The sequence below is a fragment of the Ammospiza nelsoni genome, chromosome 21 (genome assembly GCF_027579445.1).
Source record: "Ammospiza nelsoni isolate bAmmNel1 chromosome 21, bAmmNel1.pri, whole genome shotgun sequence".
Taxonomy (NCBI): Eukaryota; Metazoa; Chordata; class Aves; order Passeriformes; family Passerellidae; genus Ammospiza; species Ammospiza nelsoni.
In genome coordinates, this window is record NC_080653.1 from 10,803,631 (window position 1) to 10,818,791 (window position 15,161).

Below are 15,161 nucleotides of genomic sequence, written 5' to 3' on the forward strand. Positions count from 1 at the left end.
TTTATTTTCCCAAGGGCATCATGTTGGATGCAAGAGCCCCTAGAGTCACCCCATCGGTTCAGCGATGGAAAGCACCCCGCGAGGGGGGGAAAGTCCCAAACCCAGGAGATTTAAACCCTGAAGGAGCTGAGCGAGCTCGGCGCCCCCCTGAGCCCCCAGGGCGGCCATTTGGGTCCTGCCCCCCGGGGAGGGGGCACAGAGCTTTTCTGCTGTCCCGAGGCACGGCACGCCGGGACAGCGCATTGAACAAGCCCTTCGGCTCACGGGGGGGGACACGGGGTGACACGGCAGGGACAGAGCGGGGACACGGCGGGCACTGTGGGGACACCGGGGACAGCGCCATGGCGGCCCGCCCGCGGTGCATTGTGGGAGGCGCCCCGCGCTTGGCGCCAAGCGCGCCCGCCGTCCCGCGCGGTGCATTGTGGGCCGCGCCCTCCCCGGCCGGGCCTAAAGGCGCGGGGCGCCGCACCGGACGTGACGTCACGCGGCCTCCGCCGTTTAAGCCGCTGCCGGGAGGAGCGTCTCTCATCTGCCGCGGGGACCGCAGGTTCCCCACGGTATAACCGAGCTCCCGAAGCCTCGCGCCCCACAGCTGCGGCCCGCCGTACGGACTCGGCCTCTCCGAGGCGGCGAGAACCGAGGGACTACTTTGCGGTGGAACCGCGCGTGCGCGGGGCGGAAGAGCGAGGGCGCGGCGGAAGACGCGTGCGCCGCTGGTCCGCCGTGAGCGCGGGCGGTGCTGCGGCCGGTGCTGCGTCCCGGGGTGAGATCGGTGCGCGCAGAGGCAGCGCGAGCGGAGCCGCGGGCGCCATTTTGAAGCGGCGGTCGGGGGAGGTGACGAGAGCGCTCCGAGAGCCCGGCCCGGCCCCGCCACCGCCGCCCCGCGCCGCCCGCACCGCCCCGCGCCGCCGCAAACATTGCCGACCTCGCCATGTCCGGCGGCGGCGTCATCCGCGGCCCGGCCGGCAACAACGACTGCCGCATCTACGTGGGGAACCTGCCCCCCGACATCCGCACCAAGGACATCGAGGACGTGTTCTACAAGTACGGCGCCATCCGCGACATCGACTTGAAGAACCGCCGCGGGGGCCCGCCCTTCGCCTTCGTCGAGTTTGAGGACCCCAGGTGAGGCCCCTCTGGCGCTGCCCCGGGCCCCCGGCCCCGCGGAGCCGCCGCTGCCCGCCCTGAGCGTTCCCCGCGGCCCGGGCCGCGCTAACGGGGCCTGGCCGGGCGGCGGGCGGGGAGAGGCGGGCGGGAAGCGGGAACAAAGGCGGGCGGTGCGGCGGCCGCGCTCACCGCCCGCCCCGTGCCGCCCGCAGGGACGCGGAGGACGCCGTCTACGGGCGGGACGGCTACGACTACGATGGGTATCGGCTCCGCGTGGAGTTCCCCCGGAGCGGCCGCGGCACCGGCAGAGGAGGCGGCGGCGGCGGGGGGGGAGGAGCCCCCCGGGGCAGGTACGGCCCCCCGTCCCGGCGCTCGGAGTACAGAGTGATCGTCTCGGGTGAGTCATTGGTCTCTCTCAGCCAAGTGCTCCCCCGGGGTCCTGCGGGCGCGGTGCTGGTGCGAGCTTCTCCTTAAAACGCGTGGCGCCGTGTGCTCTGGGAGGGGAGCGGTGCTGTCCCCGCGATGCTGAGCGCTGCTCTCCTTCGCCGCGCTTTTGCTACTGCCGTAATACGGGAGGTGAGGCTCTAATCCGGTTTTAAAATCACGTTTTGGTTTTTCTCTAGGGCTGCCTCCAAGTGGAAGTTGGCAGGATTTAAAGGATCACATGCGTGAAGCAGGTGATGTATGTTATGCTGATGTTTTCCGAGATGGCACTGGTGTCGTGGAGTTTGTGCGGAAGGAAGACATGACCTACGCTGTGCGAAAGCTGGATAACACTAAATTTAGATCTCACGAGGTAGGTATCACACTTACTTTCTTTGGCCAGAATTGGATACAAGGGGCTTAACAGTAGGATGTGAAGGTAAGGAACGCGTGGTGGTCGTTGTTTGGTTACGGAGCAGCTGAATAAGTGTGTGGTCAGGCTGGACGTAGACGTGTAAGCTCTGCTGTCTGTCCCGGCCGTAGTAACACTGTCTGCAGTCTGTCAGCATGCCTGAAACATGGCCCTGAAGCCTCGACGTTTCAATCGAAAGTTCTGTCTATCCAATAGGGAGAAACTGCCTACATCCGTGTTAAAGTTGATGGCCCAAGAAGCCCAAGCTATGGAAGATCTCGGTCCCGCAGCCGTAGTCGTAGCAGGAGCCGTAGTCGCAGCAACAGCAGAAGCCGCAGTTATTCCCCAAGAAGAAGCAGAGGATCTCCACGCTACTCTCCCCGCCACAGCAGATCCCGATCTCGTACATAAACATCACTCTAGCTCTGATCTTTTTGTAGAACCCCATGTTGTACACAGTTTTCCTTTACTTAGTACAGTCTTTCATTTATTTTTTTTTTAAATTCCAACTGTTTTACTCGAATTGGCTGAAGTGTTGAATTGCATTCTTGTGTAAAATCCCTAGTGAGTATTTGCTCCTCGACACCGACATTCCCCCTCTTGTCTTTGGTAAATTGTATTTTAATTGCTGTCAGTCAGGATTGTTCTGGTTTAGTTCTAGTTCAATACCAACATTCTTGGAGCTGTGGTATTGCTGTGTAAATGTCTCAGTGTTCCGCTGTGGTCGAGACGAGCTGGGGATGTTGGGATGTTTGTGGCTAACTTGTCTCTTCTGGGGGATCTTACATTTTATCTTGCCTTTTCGTGTGTCTTTCTGTAGACATATCTGAAGAGATGGATTAAGAATGCTTTGGATTAAAGGATTGTGGAGCACATGTCAATCATTTTAGGATTGTCAAAAGGAGGATTGAGGAGGATCAGATCAATAATGGAGGCAATGGTATGACTCCAAGTGCTATTGTCACAGATGAACTTGGCAGTATTGACCTTATACTGAGAGACAGGGGAATTGAGGCCGAGCACCTACGTGTCCCCACGTGTGGCTTCAGGCATGTCCTCGTGACCGCAGGCTGCCATTGCTCTTCTCCTTTAAAACTTCCTTCTCTGGGGGGGCAGTTGTGGCCAGATCCCTGCTTTTGTAATTCCCTATTCCATTCTAGTTTTCTAAAGGAATACGGGGCCGGGGGGGAGCATTGGTTTGTTTGTCCCGCAGCGTTTGGTTACAAGTGTCCATGTCCGTAGTATCCGTACACTTGTAGTAGAACTTGCAATCAGAGTATAATATCAATACTGCTAAAATCTGCATGTCCTCTGTGTGACTGATACAGCGTGGCTGTTGCATTTTTATAAGTACCAGAATGAAAGCAAAATAAAAATAGCAAACCTAGTGGGGAATAATTTAAGTCTCAGCCCTGCCCCCTCAGACTAATTCACGATTGACTCACGATCCGTGTGAAAACACCGATTGTTAACGTTCCCTCCAGCTGGGAGTGCAGCTGTAGTCCAGCCATTCCATAGTAGGTGGATAGACCGAGCAGTTAAAGCTTTTCCAGTTTAGTAAGACCATTTTTTACAACCACAAAACCTCGTACCCACCAATGCGCTGAGTATGTTGGCATTTCCAGTTGACATATTGTAAATATTTACGATGTTTCCTCCAAATAGTAATTAACATTTCTAAAGAAATTATCTGAGCATCACCATTGGAAAGTTTGTTTTGGGGAATTGATAGTTATTACTGTACATCTGAATTTATTGATGGCAAACATAACTGATCATTCCCCAGAATCCTATTTTTTCATTACAGTATCTAACTTTTTGCCTCCTCTTTTTTGGTTTTGCTGGTTATAAAGGTTTGGATTGGAGAGGGCTCACTGGATCCCAATCCTTGGAGCTGGATCATTGGATTCAAATCATAATGTGGATAGGATAGGGAGGCTGAATTACAAGGATTCATGGAGCGGGATCAAATTACCAGGAACATAGGAGTGGATTCCTGCCCCAACCAAACCGCATTCGTGTGGATTTTTTTATTCAACTCAATTGGCTATTCCAAAGATATTTTTGTTCCTATTTTTGACGATTGGAGCCCTTAAGATGCACGATGGAGTTTTGCATTTTTTTGGTAAAAGGAGCAAAGCGAGGACCTGGAGAGGTACGCTGGAGCAATCTCCTTGGAAGGATTCAGCACGAGTAGATGGTAAACCTTAAAGGGGAAAAAGGGGGGTTTGTTTTAAAAAAAAAAAAAAGTAAATAAGTCATTTGTCTAAATTTAAAGACCAAAATTGGAGTTAAAGATGACGTAGGTTTCAATTGGCCATTGCTTTTTTTCTTTGACAAATAAAATTTTTACAAAAACACGCCCCGTGTCATCGTTGGTCGCAGTGTCGCCCTCGCGTTGGGACCCGGACAAAAGCCTTTTGTGTGGAACAGAGCTGGAGTGTTGCACAGGAAACATCCATGTTTGAGCTTCTCCTCAATAAAGGATCAGTTCCCTGGGAAATGGGTGGAATCCAGCGCTGGGGAGGGGAAAAGAATGAATTAGCCATGTTTAAAGGAGGGAGTGTTGATAGGAGATCTCAGGGGGAAAATGGGAGATTTATGGGCTTGTCCTGGGGGTGAATGGGGCAGAACCGGTCTGTGTGACCATTCCTGCTGTGGGTGGAGGAAGGAGGGAGCAGGAGTGGGGATCTGCTGTGGGCAGGGCCGGCCCATCCTTCCCCCTGTGGCTCCCTGCGCTGCCCAGAGCAGGCTGTGGCTACCAGAGCACCTTGTGAGGATGGGGGAGCAGGGCAGGGGGGGCTCCACGGCACACGGGTGTGGGCTGGGCGGCAAAGGTGGAGTTCGGCCCAAAAACCCCAAACTCTGCTGGCAATGGATCTGTTCCGTTGCTGGTGAAGGAAAGTGAAAGTGTTTTATAGGGTACTGGTGTGCTCAGGGTGCTTCACACACCTGAAGAGTTTGGTGTGCCAGGACTGGAGCTTGGAGAGGATCCCTCTCAAAGGACCCACGGGCAGGAGGATTGAAGGGCCCTGGCACTCCTGAGGGATCACTTTGGGATACAGCTGTTAGCTCTGAGCCAGGGAGTGCAGGCAGAGCTGCTGCCTCCAGGCAGGGTCACCAGGACCTCATTGAGGTGTAGAGCACGGGTTTCAGGGCAATTCAGCCAACTGGGACATGGAATTCCCTGTGCAAAGTGTGTGCAGGAGCTGCAGGGAGGCTGGCACTCGGAATTCCCTGTGCAAGGTGTGTGCAGGAAGGCTGGAACTCAAAATTCCCTGTGCAAGGTGTGTGCAGGAAGGCTGGAACTCAGAATTCCCCGTGCAAGGTGTGTGCAGGAAGGCTGGAACTCAAAATTCCCTGTGCAAGGTGTGTGCAGGAAGGCTGGAACTCAGAATTCCCCGTGCAAGGTGTGTGTTGGAGCCGCAGGGAGGCTGGAACTCAGAATTCTCTGTGCAAAGTGTGTGCAGGAGCTGCAGGGAGGCTGGAACTTGGAATTCTCTGTGCAAAGTGTGTGCAGGAGCTGCAGGGAGGCTGGCACTCGGAATTCCCTGTGCAAGGTGTGTGCAGGGAGGCTGGAACTCAGAATTCCCCGTGCAAGGTGTGTGCTGGAGCTGCAGGGAGGCTGTAATTTGTCAAGCCTGCTTCTGGTGGGTGCAGGATGTGCCCCAAGTCTCACCTGTGTGTGGATCAACTACTGGAGCAGGAGCTACGTGAGGATTTTTTGCTCCTGAGATTATCTCAGTGGTTTGGATCACCCCGTGGATGCTCCAGGAGGGCGCTGACACCCAGGAAGAGGAGATGCCTGCACAGTGTTCTCTGCTTTGGGATCTGTGGAGTGTCACCTTCCCAGAAAGCTGCTGCCTGGCATCTCTCATCTGGTGGGGACCACACCTCTGCCAGAAGGCTGCAATCCTCCCGTGGAGAGGAGAGGATCCTTTCCATCTCACCGGGAGAATGGGAGGGAACAGAGCCCTCCTGGGCTCTCCCTCGTTCTGGCTTTCACCCTCCAAAGGGAGAGCTGGGGTCGCTCCAGGAGGAGCTGCTGGTCTGTTCCTGCCCCAGCATCACCCACTCACTTTGTTCTGTGTCCCAGCTGTGGTGTCTGTGAGATCCTGTAATGAGCCTGCTCCCAGTGTGGAGCTCTCATGTATTCCCTTTTTTCCCCATAAATTGTTTCCATCACCGTGCTGGAGCAGGGAAACCACAGGGTGAGGCAAGGCTTTCCCCAAGTGCCCTGTGTTTTAATTTCAGATTCTGATCCAGCGTGTTCCACCGTCCTCGGGGGGAACATCATGTTCTCTGATTGACATAAAATACAGGAATTAAATTAATATCTCAGGAATGTGCTATGAACCAGGTTTGACAGCAGCAGGAGAAGTTAACCGGAGGAGGCTGTGCCTCCTGACACACTCTCAGTTTTTAATTATACCACGTTATGAGTTCATTAACATTGTGACAGGCGTGATGAGGAGTCGGTGAGTTTTGGGAGCAACACTCGTGCCTGGCACTACCCGGGGAGCCTGGTGCCATCTCCTTTGCCCTTGAGCTCCTCCAAGGGTGAAAGTGAACCTGGTGAGTGCCTGTTTGGCTTCCCCCGCGGGGAATCTGCTTCCTGGGAGCCGTGCACCGGCCTGGCTGGGGGACAAAGCTGGTTTTAATATCCTTGTGCATTATTGGGAGGAACAGGCTGTTCCACCAGCACCTCTTCCAGGAAGGTGTTTGCTTGGATTTCAACTGATGCCAACCAAGGCAAGGTGTCTTCTTTCATCAGCGTGTTCTTCCTGAAACTAAATATTTTGAGAGGCCATTCTCTCTGAAGAAGGTAGAAATGGGTAGGGAAATGGAATTGGAGGGGACAGCCAAGCGTAGCCCCCTCTCCTGAGCCAGAGCAGGTGAGTTCCCGCTGCCCAGCGAGCAGGGAGCGTTCCCTGCCCGGAGCTTTGCCCCGTCAGCCTGGAGGAGCTGCGGGAATCTGTCCCGACGCTCCCGCTCCGTTCCGATAGTGCCGCTTTGTTGGTACAACTGAGGCCGATTGTGCCCCGGGCCGGCGGCCCCTCCGTGCCCCGCAGCTGCCGGCGCCCGGCCCCATCGATACCGATACTGCGTCCTTTGTGCGAGCTGCGAGGCAGGATCCCTCCGGAGATACCGCGCTCCTCCCTGAGACCGAGGGAATCTCCGCTCCTCATCGCACAGCGTCCCGAGAGCCCCGTGCTTAAACAGCCTGCGCTGGCTCCGAAATAGAAACGCTTAGAAAACTTGTGGTTGCTCCCAGAAACCACAGCTTGGGGTTTTTTTTTGTTTTTTTGGTTTTTTTTTTTTTTTTTTCCTGTTGTTTGTTTGGGGTTTTTTTCTAACAGAAACTTCTGCTTTAGAACAGGAGATCCTTTCATTGATCTGTGTGTGTTGGTTGTGCTGTGAGGTTTCTTGCTCCTGATGACAGCAGAGGTTTTAGCTGTGCAGCAAAATTAGAGTAATTTCTAGACTGGCTTAGAGCAGCCCCAGCTTTGGTGGGTCCCCCATGCCGAGTGCAGAGCGATCCTGGCTGCACCTGCACGGGAGGAGCCGTTTCAAACAGAAAGCTGAATTATTGGGAAAACTGAAGATTCCAGGCAGTTCCCTGTGTAATAAGCATTCCCTGAAATCCCTCTCTGAAGGTGAGGCAGTGATGTACCCACCTGCACTGCCTGGTGTCTGCAGTGCTTTGTGCTGCCCTGGCAGAGCTGTGGGATGGGATGGGATGGGATGGGATGGGATGGGATGGGATGGGATGGGATGGGATGGGATGGGATGGGATGGGATGGGATGGGATGGGATGGGATGGGCACAAAGCCTGGCAAAGCTGCAGGATGAAATGGGCATGGAGCAGAGCAGAGCTGCAGGATGGGACGGACACGGAGCCTGGAGGAGCTGCAGGATGGAATGGGCACAGAGCCTGGCAAAGCTGCAGGATGGGATGGGCACGGAGCCTGGCAAAGCTGCAGGATGGGATGGGCACGGAGCCTGGCAAAGCTGCAGGATGGGATGGGCACAGAGCCTGGCAGAGTCATGGGACAGCACGGGCACGGAGCCCAGCAGAGCTGCAGGATGGGATGGGCATGGAGCAAGGCAGAGCTGCGGGATGGGCACAGAGCCTGGCAGAGCTGTGGGACATGATGGGATGGGTACAGAGCCTGGCAGAGCTGCAGGAGGGTCCTGGAGCCTGGGAGAGCCGCAGGACAGGCACAGAGCCCAGCAGTGCCGTGGGACGGGCACAGAGCCTGGCAGAGCTGCGGGACAGGACGGGCACGGAGCCTGGCAGTGCCGTGGGATGGGCACGGAGCGGGGCAGAGCCGCAGGATCAGGGGCTGCCGCCTCTCCCGGCGCTCCCTCGCCCTGCCCTGGGGGCTCAGGGGGTCCCTCAGCTCTGCGGCCCCTCCCGGCTGGCTGCATGTGCCGCTCGCAGAGCCATTAACATAATTTTGTACACTAATTTGTGTAATCATTAAAGAGCGGAGCAGGGCATTGTTCACATGAGTAATTACCTCTATATTCTAATGGCTCTAATTCATCCCTTCGGTGAGTTTCGTGTTTCAGTGACTCAGCCGCGATTCGCGCTCCGGGTCCCGTGTTTTCTGAAGAAATGCCCGTTTCCCGCGTGGCTTGGTGCCCTCTGCGCCGCTGCTGACGTGACAGGTCCCGAGGAGCTCAGGACGCCGACCTGGGCGGGTTTGCCAGCCTGGGCCCGGGGCTCTGGGATCCTGCATCCCGCGGGGCGTTCCGCTGGCCGGGATGCTGCGGGGAGCCGCTGCCAGCGGAAATTTCAACACGGAAAACTTGGCAGTTTGCTGAACTCCGGGTGTTTTCCTTCTGACAAAAGGCAGGGCTGTGTTTTTGTCGTGATTTTTGGTACGAGATGAGGCACGGGGATAGAATCCCGCTGCGCAGGCTCTGGCTGCATTGATTCTCCATCCTCACACGTGCGTGTCTGTACAGTATACAGGCAGGAGGGAAGGCATGGGGAGCGTCATTTTCTGCCTGATTTGCAGGATGACACAGGCTATTTTCCCGAAGGCACCGAAATTAATTTGAGGCAGAGCTGCCTGCTACCACCAAAGGTTTTGTTTCCCCCTGGAAACACGGAGCAAAGTTGGTTCCTTGGCCAGCGAGAGCAGGGATGCTCTGCCCGAGGCTCCCGCCAGCGCTGCGTGCTCGTCCCTGTGGGATCAGCTGAGCGATGCAGATGAATGCACAGACATTGATTGTTTTGGAGACAATCCATAACTGCCAAATGAGATTAAACACCACCCAGGTCCCAGCAAAAAATAAAAGTAAATAGCAAAGAATAAAGAAAATGGGGCACGGCGTTGGCAAATGGTCCTGGGGGAGCATCTAGGCGAGCATTAATCCCTGCCATCCCCGTCCCCGGAGGATTTGGGAGCTCTCTGCCGCTGTTAATCGCAGCAGCCCTGCAGGGAAGGTAATGCAGCATTATCCGTGCGCTCCAGCTGTGGCCGGGGAGGAGGCAGCAGCCGGCTCGGCCGAGCTTTGCCGTGTGCCAGTGAAAGATCAGGGATTAGCGTTAGGATTTCCTCGCTGCCGGCATGGGCTGCTCTAATTCAGGGCTGGTGTTTTTCCCTAAATCACTGACCTCGTGTGCCTGCTGTGTGCCCGGGAGGAGCCGGGGCAGATGGTGGCAAGGGGAGCGGGGCAGGAGCGGATGTTTCCCTGCAGTCCCTGGCCCCGCAGGAATTATTACTAAAAATGGTCACTGGTGATTAACCGGAGCAGTGCGCTGCTGCTGAGGGATTGGTGCGGGCTCTGGCTCGGGGAGTTTTTAAATCAAACTGGGAACAGCTTTCCTGGAGAGCGGCAGAGTTCAGCATGTTCAAAGGCAGAGCGCTGAGGGCAGCCCGGGCAGGGGTGAGCAGGGGTCGCTGGCACCTGCCAGGGGGCTCTGAAATGTCCCATGTGAGACAGAAAAAGCTGCGATCTCCTCGTGTCTGCGCACACCCTGTAAACCACAAGGACACACAGGAGCTGTGGCTGCCCCATCCATCCCTGGAAGCGTTCAAGGACGGGGCTTGGAGCAGCCTGCTCTAGTGGAAGGTGTCCCTGCCGTGGCAGGGGCTGCAACTGGATGATTTTCAATATCCCTTCCAGCCCAAACCGTTCCACGATCCTGGGGTTTCATATTAAGTGTGGGCAATCCCAGCATGTGACACCAGTGCCCAGCGCCGTGTGCGGCTGTCCCGGGGTGTCCCCAGAGTGGCAGTGGTGCCAGGGATGGGCACGGGCAGTGCCAGGGATGGGCACGGGCAGTGCCAGGGATGGGCCACCCCAGCAGCATCCCCGGGGCCCGTGTGACAGCCGAGGGGCGGCTCTGCCCTCCGTGGGGCGCACACGACAGCGCCGGTTTTATGGCCAAAAAAAGAAAGTTGTGACGGAGATGACCAAAATAACAACAAAAAGCCGCTGGGCGCGGGGCAGCTGCGGCGCTCAAGGTGCCGAGCGGAGATTAGCGCCGGCACGGCTGAGCACAAGGAGGCGGCGAGAGATAAGGGGATAAGGGCACTTCCCGGCGTGCGGCCGCGGGGCCGAGCACAGCCCGGGATCGCCGTCCCTGCCCGGGGCGAGCTCCGAGCGGCTCCCGGCGGGCGCGGCGTGTGCGGGGCGCGGGGAGCCCGCAGAGCCCGCAGAGCCCGCAGAGCCCCGCAGAGCCCCGCAGAGCCCGCAGAGCCCGCAGGGCCCCGCAGAGCCCGCAGAGCCCCGCAGAGCCCGCAGAGCCCGCAGAGCCCGCAGGGCCCGCAGAGCCCCGCAGAGCCCGCAGAGCCCCGCAGAGCCCCGCAGAGCCCGCAGAGCCCCGCAGAGCCCCGCAGAGCCCGCAGAGCCCCGCAGAGCCCCGCAGAGCCCGCAGAGCCCGCAGAGCCCCGCAGAGCCCCGCAGAGCCCGCAGAGCCCCGCAGAGCCCCGCAGAGCCCCGCAGAGCCCGCAGAGCCCGCAGAGCCCCGCAGAGCCCCGCAGGGCCCGCAGAGCCCCCGGCACGCACCGGCCGCGCACACGGCCGTGGGTGCATTCCCAGGGTGGCAGCGATCGGGGACATCCCCGCAGGCAGGAAGGGTTTCCCGTGGCAGCCGGGCTGAGGGGACAGGGCTGCAGGAGGGGCGGCAGGGAAGGAAGAGCTCGGGAGAGCTGCAGGGAAGGGAGGGATCAGCGCAGGGCAGTGTGCCGTGGGAATGCTTTCACCGGGGAATGCCTGAGGCACGGGGTAACCGCGGGGCTTTTCCTGCCTGCCGCTGGGGAGCCCTGGCATGGGGAGAGCGGTGGGAGCTGGCCCCCGGGGAGCCGGGGGTGTCTCCCTGCTGCCGCAGCAGCGTGTGGCCCTGGCACCGCAAACCCTGGCACCGCACACCCCTGGGCATCGCCCGGCTTCCCTCCTCCTCCTCCTCCTCACACATCCCCGCAGCAGCGCGCCTCGGGGCCGGGGGTGCAGCCAGGAAAGCGGAGCAGAGAGCAGGGACCGGGCCATCCATCCCTGCCGAGTCCCGGGACAGCGCTCCTTCCCCCGGAGCAGCTCCTCGTCCCTTCCCCGCCGACCGCCGCGCTGCTCTCGGTGCTCCGGCCGAGCTGGCGGCTGATTCCCTGCATCCTCTTTCCCTCTTTTGGAAACTGAAGCTATCTCTCACAGGCGCTAATGACGAGCAGGCTCCGGCAGCGGCAGCGCTCCCGCCGAGCCCGGGGCCGCCTGGGGATGGGCCTGGCACGGCCCGGGCGGGACAGGGCATCGCTGCCACCCTGCAGGGCGGGATGGGCACTGGCTGTGGGCAGCCATCCGCCCAGAGCTTCCCCTTTTCCTTTTCCTTTCCCATTCATTTTCCCATTCCCTTTATGTTCCCATTTCCATTTTCCTCTGCCTAGTGAATGGTTTGTTGTCCCTGCAGCACCTTCCACCCTGGTTTTGCTGCGGGTCAGGGATGCTGGTCCAGCAGGAGCAGTGGGGGCCCGTGGGATGCTCTGGGTCAGGGATGCTGGTCCAGCAGGAGCAGTAGGAGACCGTGGGATGCTCTGGGTCAGGGATGCTGGACCAGCAGGAGCAGAGGGGGCCCGTGGGATGCTCTGGGTCAGGGACGCTCATCCAGCAGGAGCAGTGGGGGCCCGTGGGATGCTCTGGGTCAGGGATGCTGGTCCAGCAGGAGCAGAGGGGGCCCGTGGGATGTTCTCCTGAGGATGCTGGACCACCCCACGGTTCCTCCCGGCAGGCACACTCTGCTTCCAGCCCTGATTCCCAGAGATGTAATTCACTGTCTCTGCTTAGCGTCCCTGATCACTTTGAGAGGGAAGGCTGCGAAGAGAGAAACCAGAGAAGACAGAGCTCGGGAAGCAGCTGAAGGGAAATCGCCTGCGGGGAGCACATTCTCAGCACCATCAGCGCAGCTTATTTACACTCTCGAGGGCTCTCCAGCCCCACAGAGCTGCGAAATTCAAAGCCCGCTGTAGCACTGAGAGCACGAACAGAGAGGGGTTCCCGCAAAGCTGAAATATTTGGCCACAGTTTCCATTGCGAGTGGTGCAAGCACACGCTGGCCCAGCAGAACCGGAGCAGGGCTGTCAGCAGGAGGTGACAGAGGGATCCGTGGGGCTGGCGCTGGGCACAGTGACAGGGGACCCGTGGGGCTGGCACTGGGCACAGTGACGGATCTGTGGGGCTGGCACTGGGCACAGTGACAGGGGACCCGTGGGGCTGGCACTGGGCACAGTGACGGATCTGTGGGGCTGGCACTGGGCACAGTGACGGATCCGTGGGGCTAGCACTGGGCACAGTGACGGATCTGTGGGGCTGGCACTGGGCACAGTGACAGAGGGATCCGTGGGGCTGGCAGTGGGCACAGCTGTGGATCTGTGGGGCTGGCAGTGGGCACAGTGACAGGGGATCCGTGGGGCTGGCACTGGGCACAGTGACAGAGGGATCCGTGGGGCTGGCAGTGGGCACAGCTGTGGATCTGTGGGGCTGGCACTGGGCACAGTGACAGGGGATCCGTGGGGCTGGCAGTGGGCACAGCTGTGGATCTGTGGGGCTGGCACTGGGCACAGTGACGGATCCGTGGGGCTGGCACTGGGCACAGTGACAGAGGGGTCCCTGGTGCTGGAGGCAGGAGACATTCCCATCCTTCCCAACAATGCGGGAAGCGCCGAGGGAGCAGGAGGGAAGGTCTGAGTTTGAAAGGCAGAGAAGCACAGCCTCGGGAGGGTGGTAAATGGGCCACGGGCTCCCGGTGCCCTAGAAATTCCCCGTGCCTGCACAGCGGGGTGGCTGCTGATGCTATCGCTGTCCCAGCTCCATGACTAAGGGAGCTGCAAGGTATAAATTAAATAACACAACGCTTCACGCCGCCTGTTATGTGGGTTTGTCCCGAGCAGCGCCGCTTTAATTAAGATGGAGAGTTTACAAATCTAACCTTTGTTTATTCTGCTTTGGGGCATATATAATGTAAATATGTGTTTTCAAACACTGTGGCTTTTGAGACTTCCAGTTATAATTCTGGGTAAAGGAAAGCTCGTCAGGTTTGGCACGGGCTTGCCCTTTCTAAACGGAGCTGCTGCGAGTGCATCCCCCGGGGGCTCTCCCAGCTCCCGGCCCCGGCCTCGGGAGGCAGAGGAGGCGAAGGAGGAAAAGGAGGGCGCTGCCCACAGGGAAGTGGGCTCAGCTCCGCTTCCCTCTCGTCTGACTTCGCTGCGAGTCCCGCAGGTTTTGTTCCTGTGTTCCCTCTCGGCGCTCGAGCTGTGAAAACAAGAGCAGAGTTTAGGCGGCTACGTGCTGGTCGGGATTTCTCCGATGAGTCAGTGATACGCTTGGGTAGTTTTCTTAGCCTTTAATTGAAGTGAGTGTGAGCCCTTAACAAAGAGCTCTCCCAAGTCTTCCTTAATAAGCGTTAACAAAAATAACCGAGCGGCCAGGAGGAAAACAGCCAGGGGCGGCAGCGGTGTCCCCTGCCCCGAACGAGGGATCCTGGGGAAATGCCGGGGCAGCACTGGGCTCACAGCAGGGCAGGACAGGGCGCGGGGTGGTCTGAGGGTGATCCCGCTGATCCCGCATCACAGCTGGGAAAAACATCTGGGATGAGCAGAGCGAGCCGGGCTGGTGGGGTGCTGCATTGGCAAACACCTTTGGCCCCTTTTCTTGTGCATTTTTCTCCAAAAAACCACCAAAAACTCCAAAAAGGTGTGCGAGGCTGCACAATTAGGATCTTCTGCAGAGCAAGGGCAATATTTTACAATTTCCAGTGATGTGCATCAGCACAGAACTCCACTGTGGAGCAGACAGGGGATCAAACCCGAGCAGGCTCCAGGCTCCCTGAGGCAGACCGACCCTTGGAGCTGCAGGTGCTCCCAAGCAGGCTGGGCCACTGCGGGCAGCCGAGCCCACACGTAGTCACAAACTTCCCTCTGGGGTCACACGGCTGAGAAACTCCTTTTTGTTTCAAACGCAAACACATTTTGACATAACCACTTGACTCTGGCGCTGGAGTTTCAAGGAAAAAAAAGCCGGAGAGGCGTGAAAGAACCGCAGGCATCTCTCGGAACAGAACAAGGACTGTTTTGCAATGCCCTGGGAAGGTGCAGAACCGTGCTGCAGGAGCCAGGTGCCCTGCCCAGCACTGAGCCAACACAGCCATGGCTGAGCCAGGGACCCTGATGTGTGTGTCCCCTCGTCCCTGCTCTGTCCCCATTGTCCCTCCTCCCTGCTGCACCGAGCTGCTGCTTCAGGACCGGCCTCTGCATTATCTGCAACAGGAGACAAGAGAAACCACCCGGGTGTCCCACACGGGAGGAAGTCACAGGGGCCAAATTTAGCCCTGCACGCTGCAGCCAGGGCGCCTCGGCCGCTCCTTCGTGCCGAGGCCTCGGATGCTCAGCAGGGATCCAGGCCTGAGCAAAGAGGATTGACCAGAGCTGCGGGAAAATAAATAATAAAGTGCTGTAAGCCTGCCCTCATCTCCCCAGCGGCAGGGAAGGCGAAGGGAGGTCAGGATTAAAACCCCCCTCCTGTGACAGTGTTAACCCTACCACACTCAGGTGTGGGAGAAATGCTGGGTGTCCCTCAGGTGGCACCTGAGGCAGGGCACAGATGTGCCCCGCATCCTTCCCTGTCCTGGCAGCGCCAGGGAGGTGCAGGGAGCCGTCCCTGGGCCCCGTCCTGCCGCCTGTCAGGGACGTGCTTGGTGTATGTAAACGCGTAATTA

General features: G+C 58.4%; 1 protein-coding gene across 1 annotated transcript; it reads left to right on the forward strand.

Annotated features, from left to right (window-relative positions):
* Positions 1 to 572: 572 nt before the first annotated feature.
* SRSF1 (serine and arginine rich splicing factor 1) lies at positions 573 to 4,302 on the forward strand. The gene is made up of 4 exons (XM_059486716.1): positions 573 to 1,125; positions 1,320 to 1,504; positions 1,731 to 1,903; positions 2,159 to 4,302. Exons 1-4 carry the CDS (start codon positions 932 to 934, stop codon positions 2,351 to 2,353), a joined length of 747 nt encoding a protein of 248 aa, XP_059342699.1. The 5' UTR covers positions 573 to 931; the 3' UTR covers positions 2,354 to 4,302.
* The last annotated feature ends 10,859 nt before the right edge of the window (positions 4,303 to 15,161 follow it).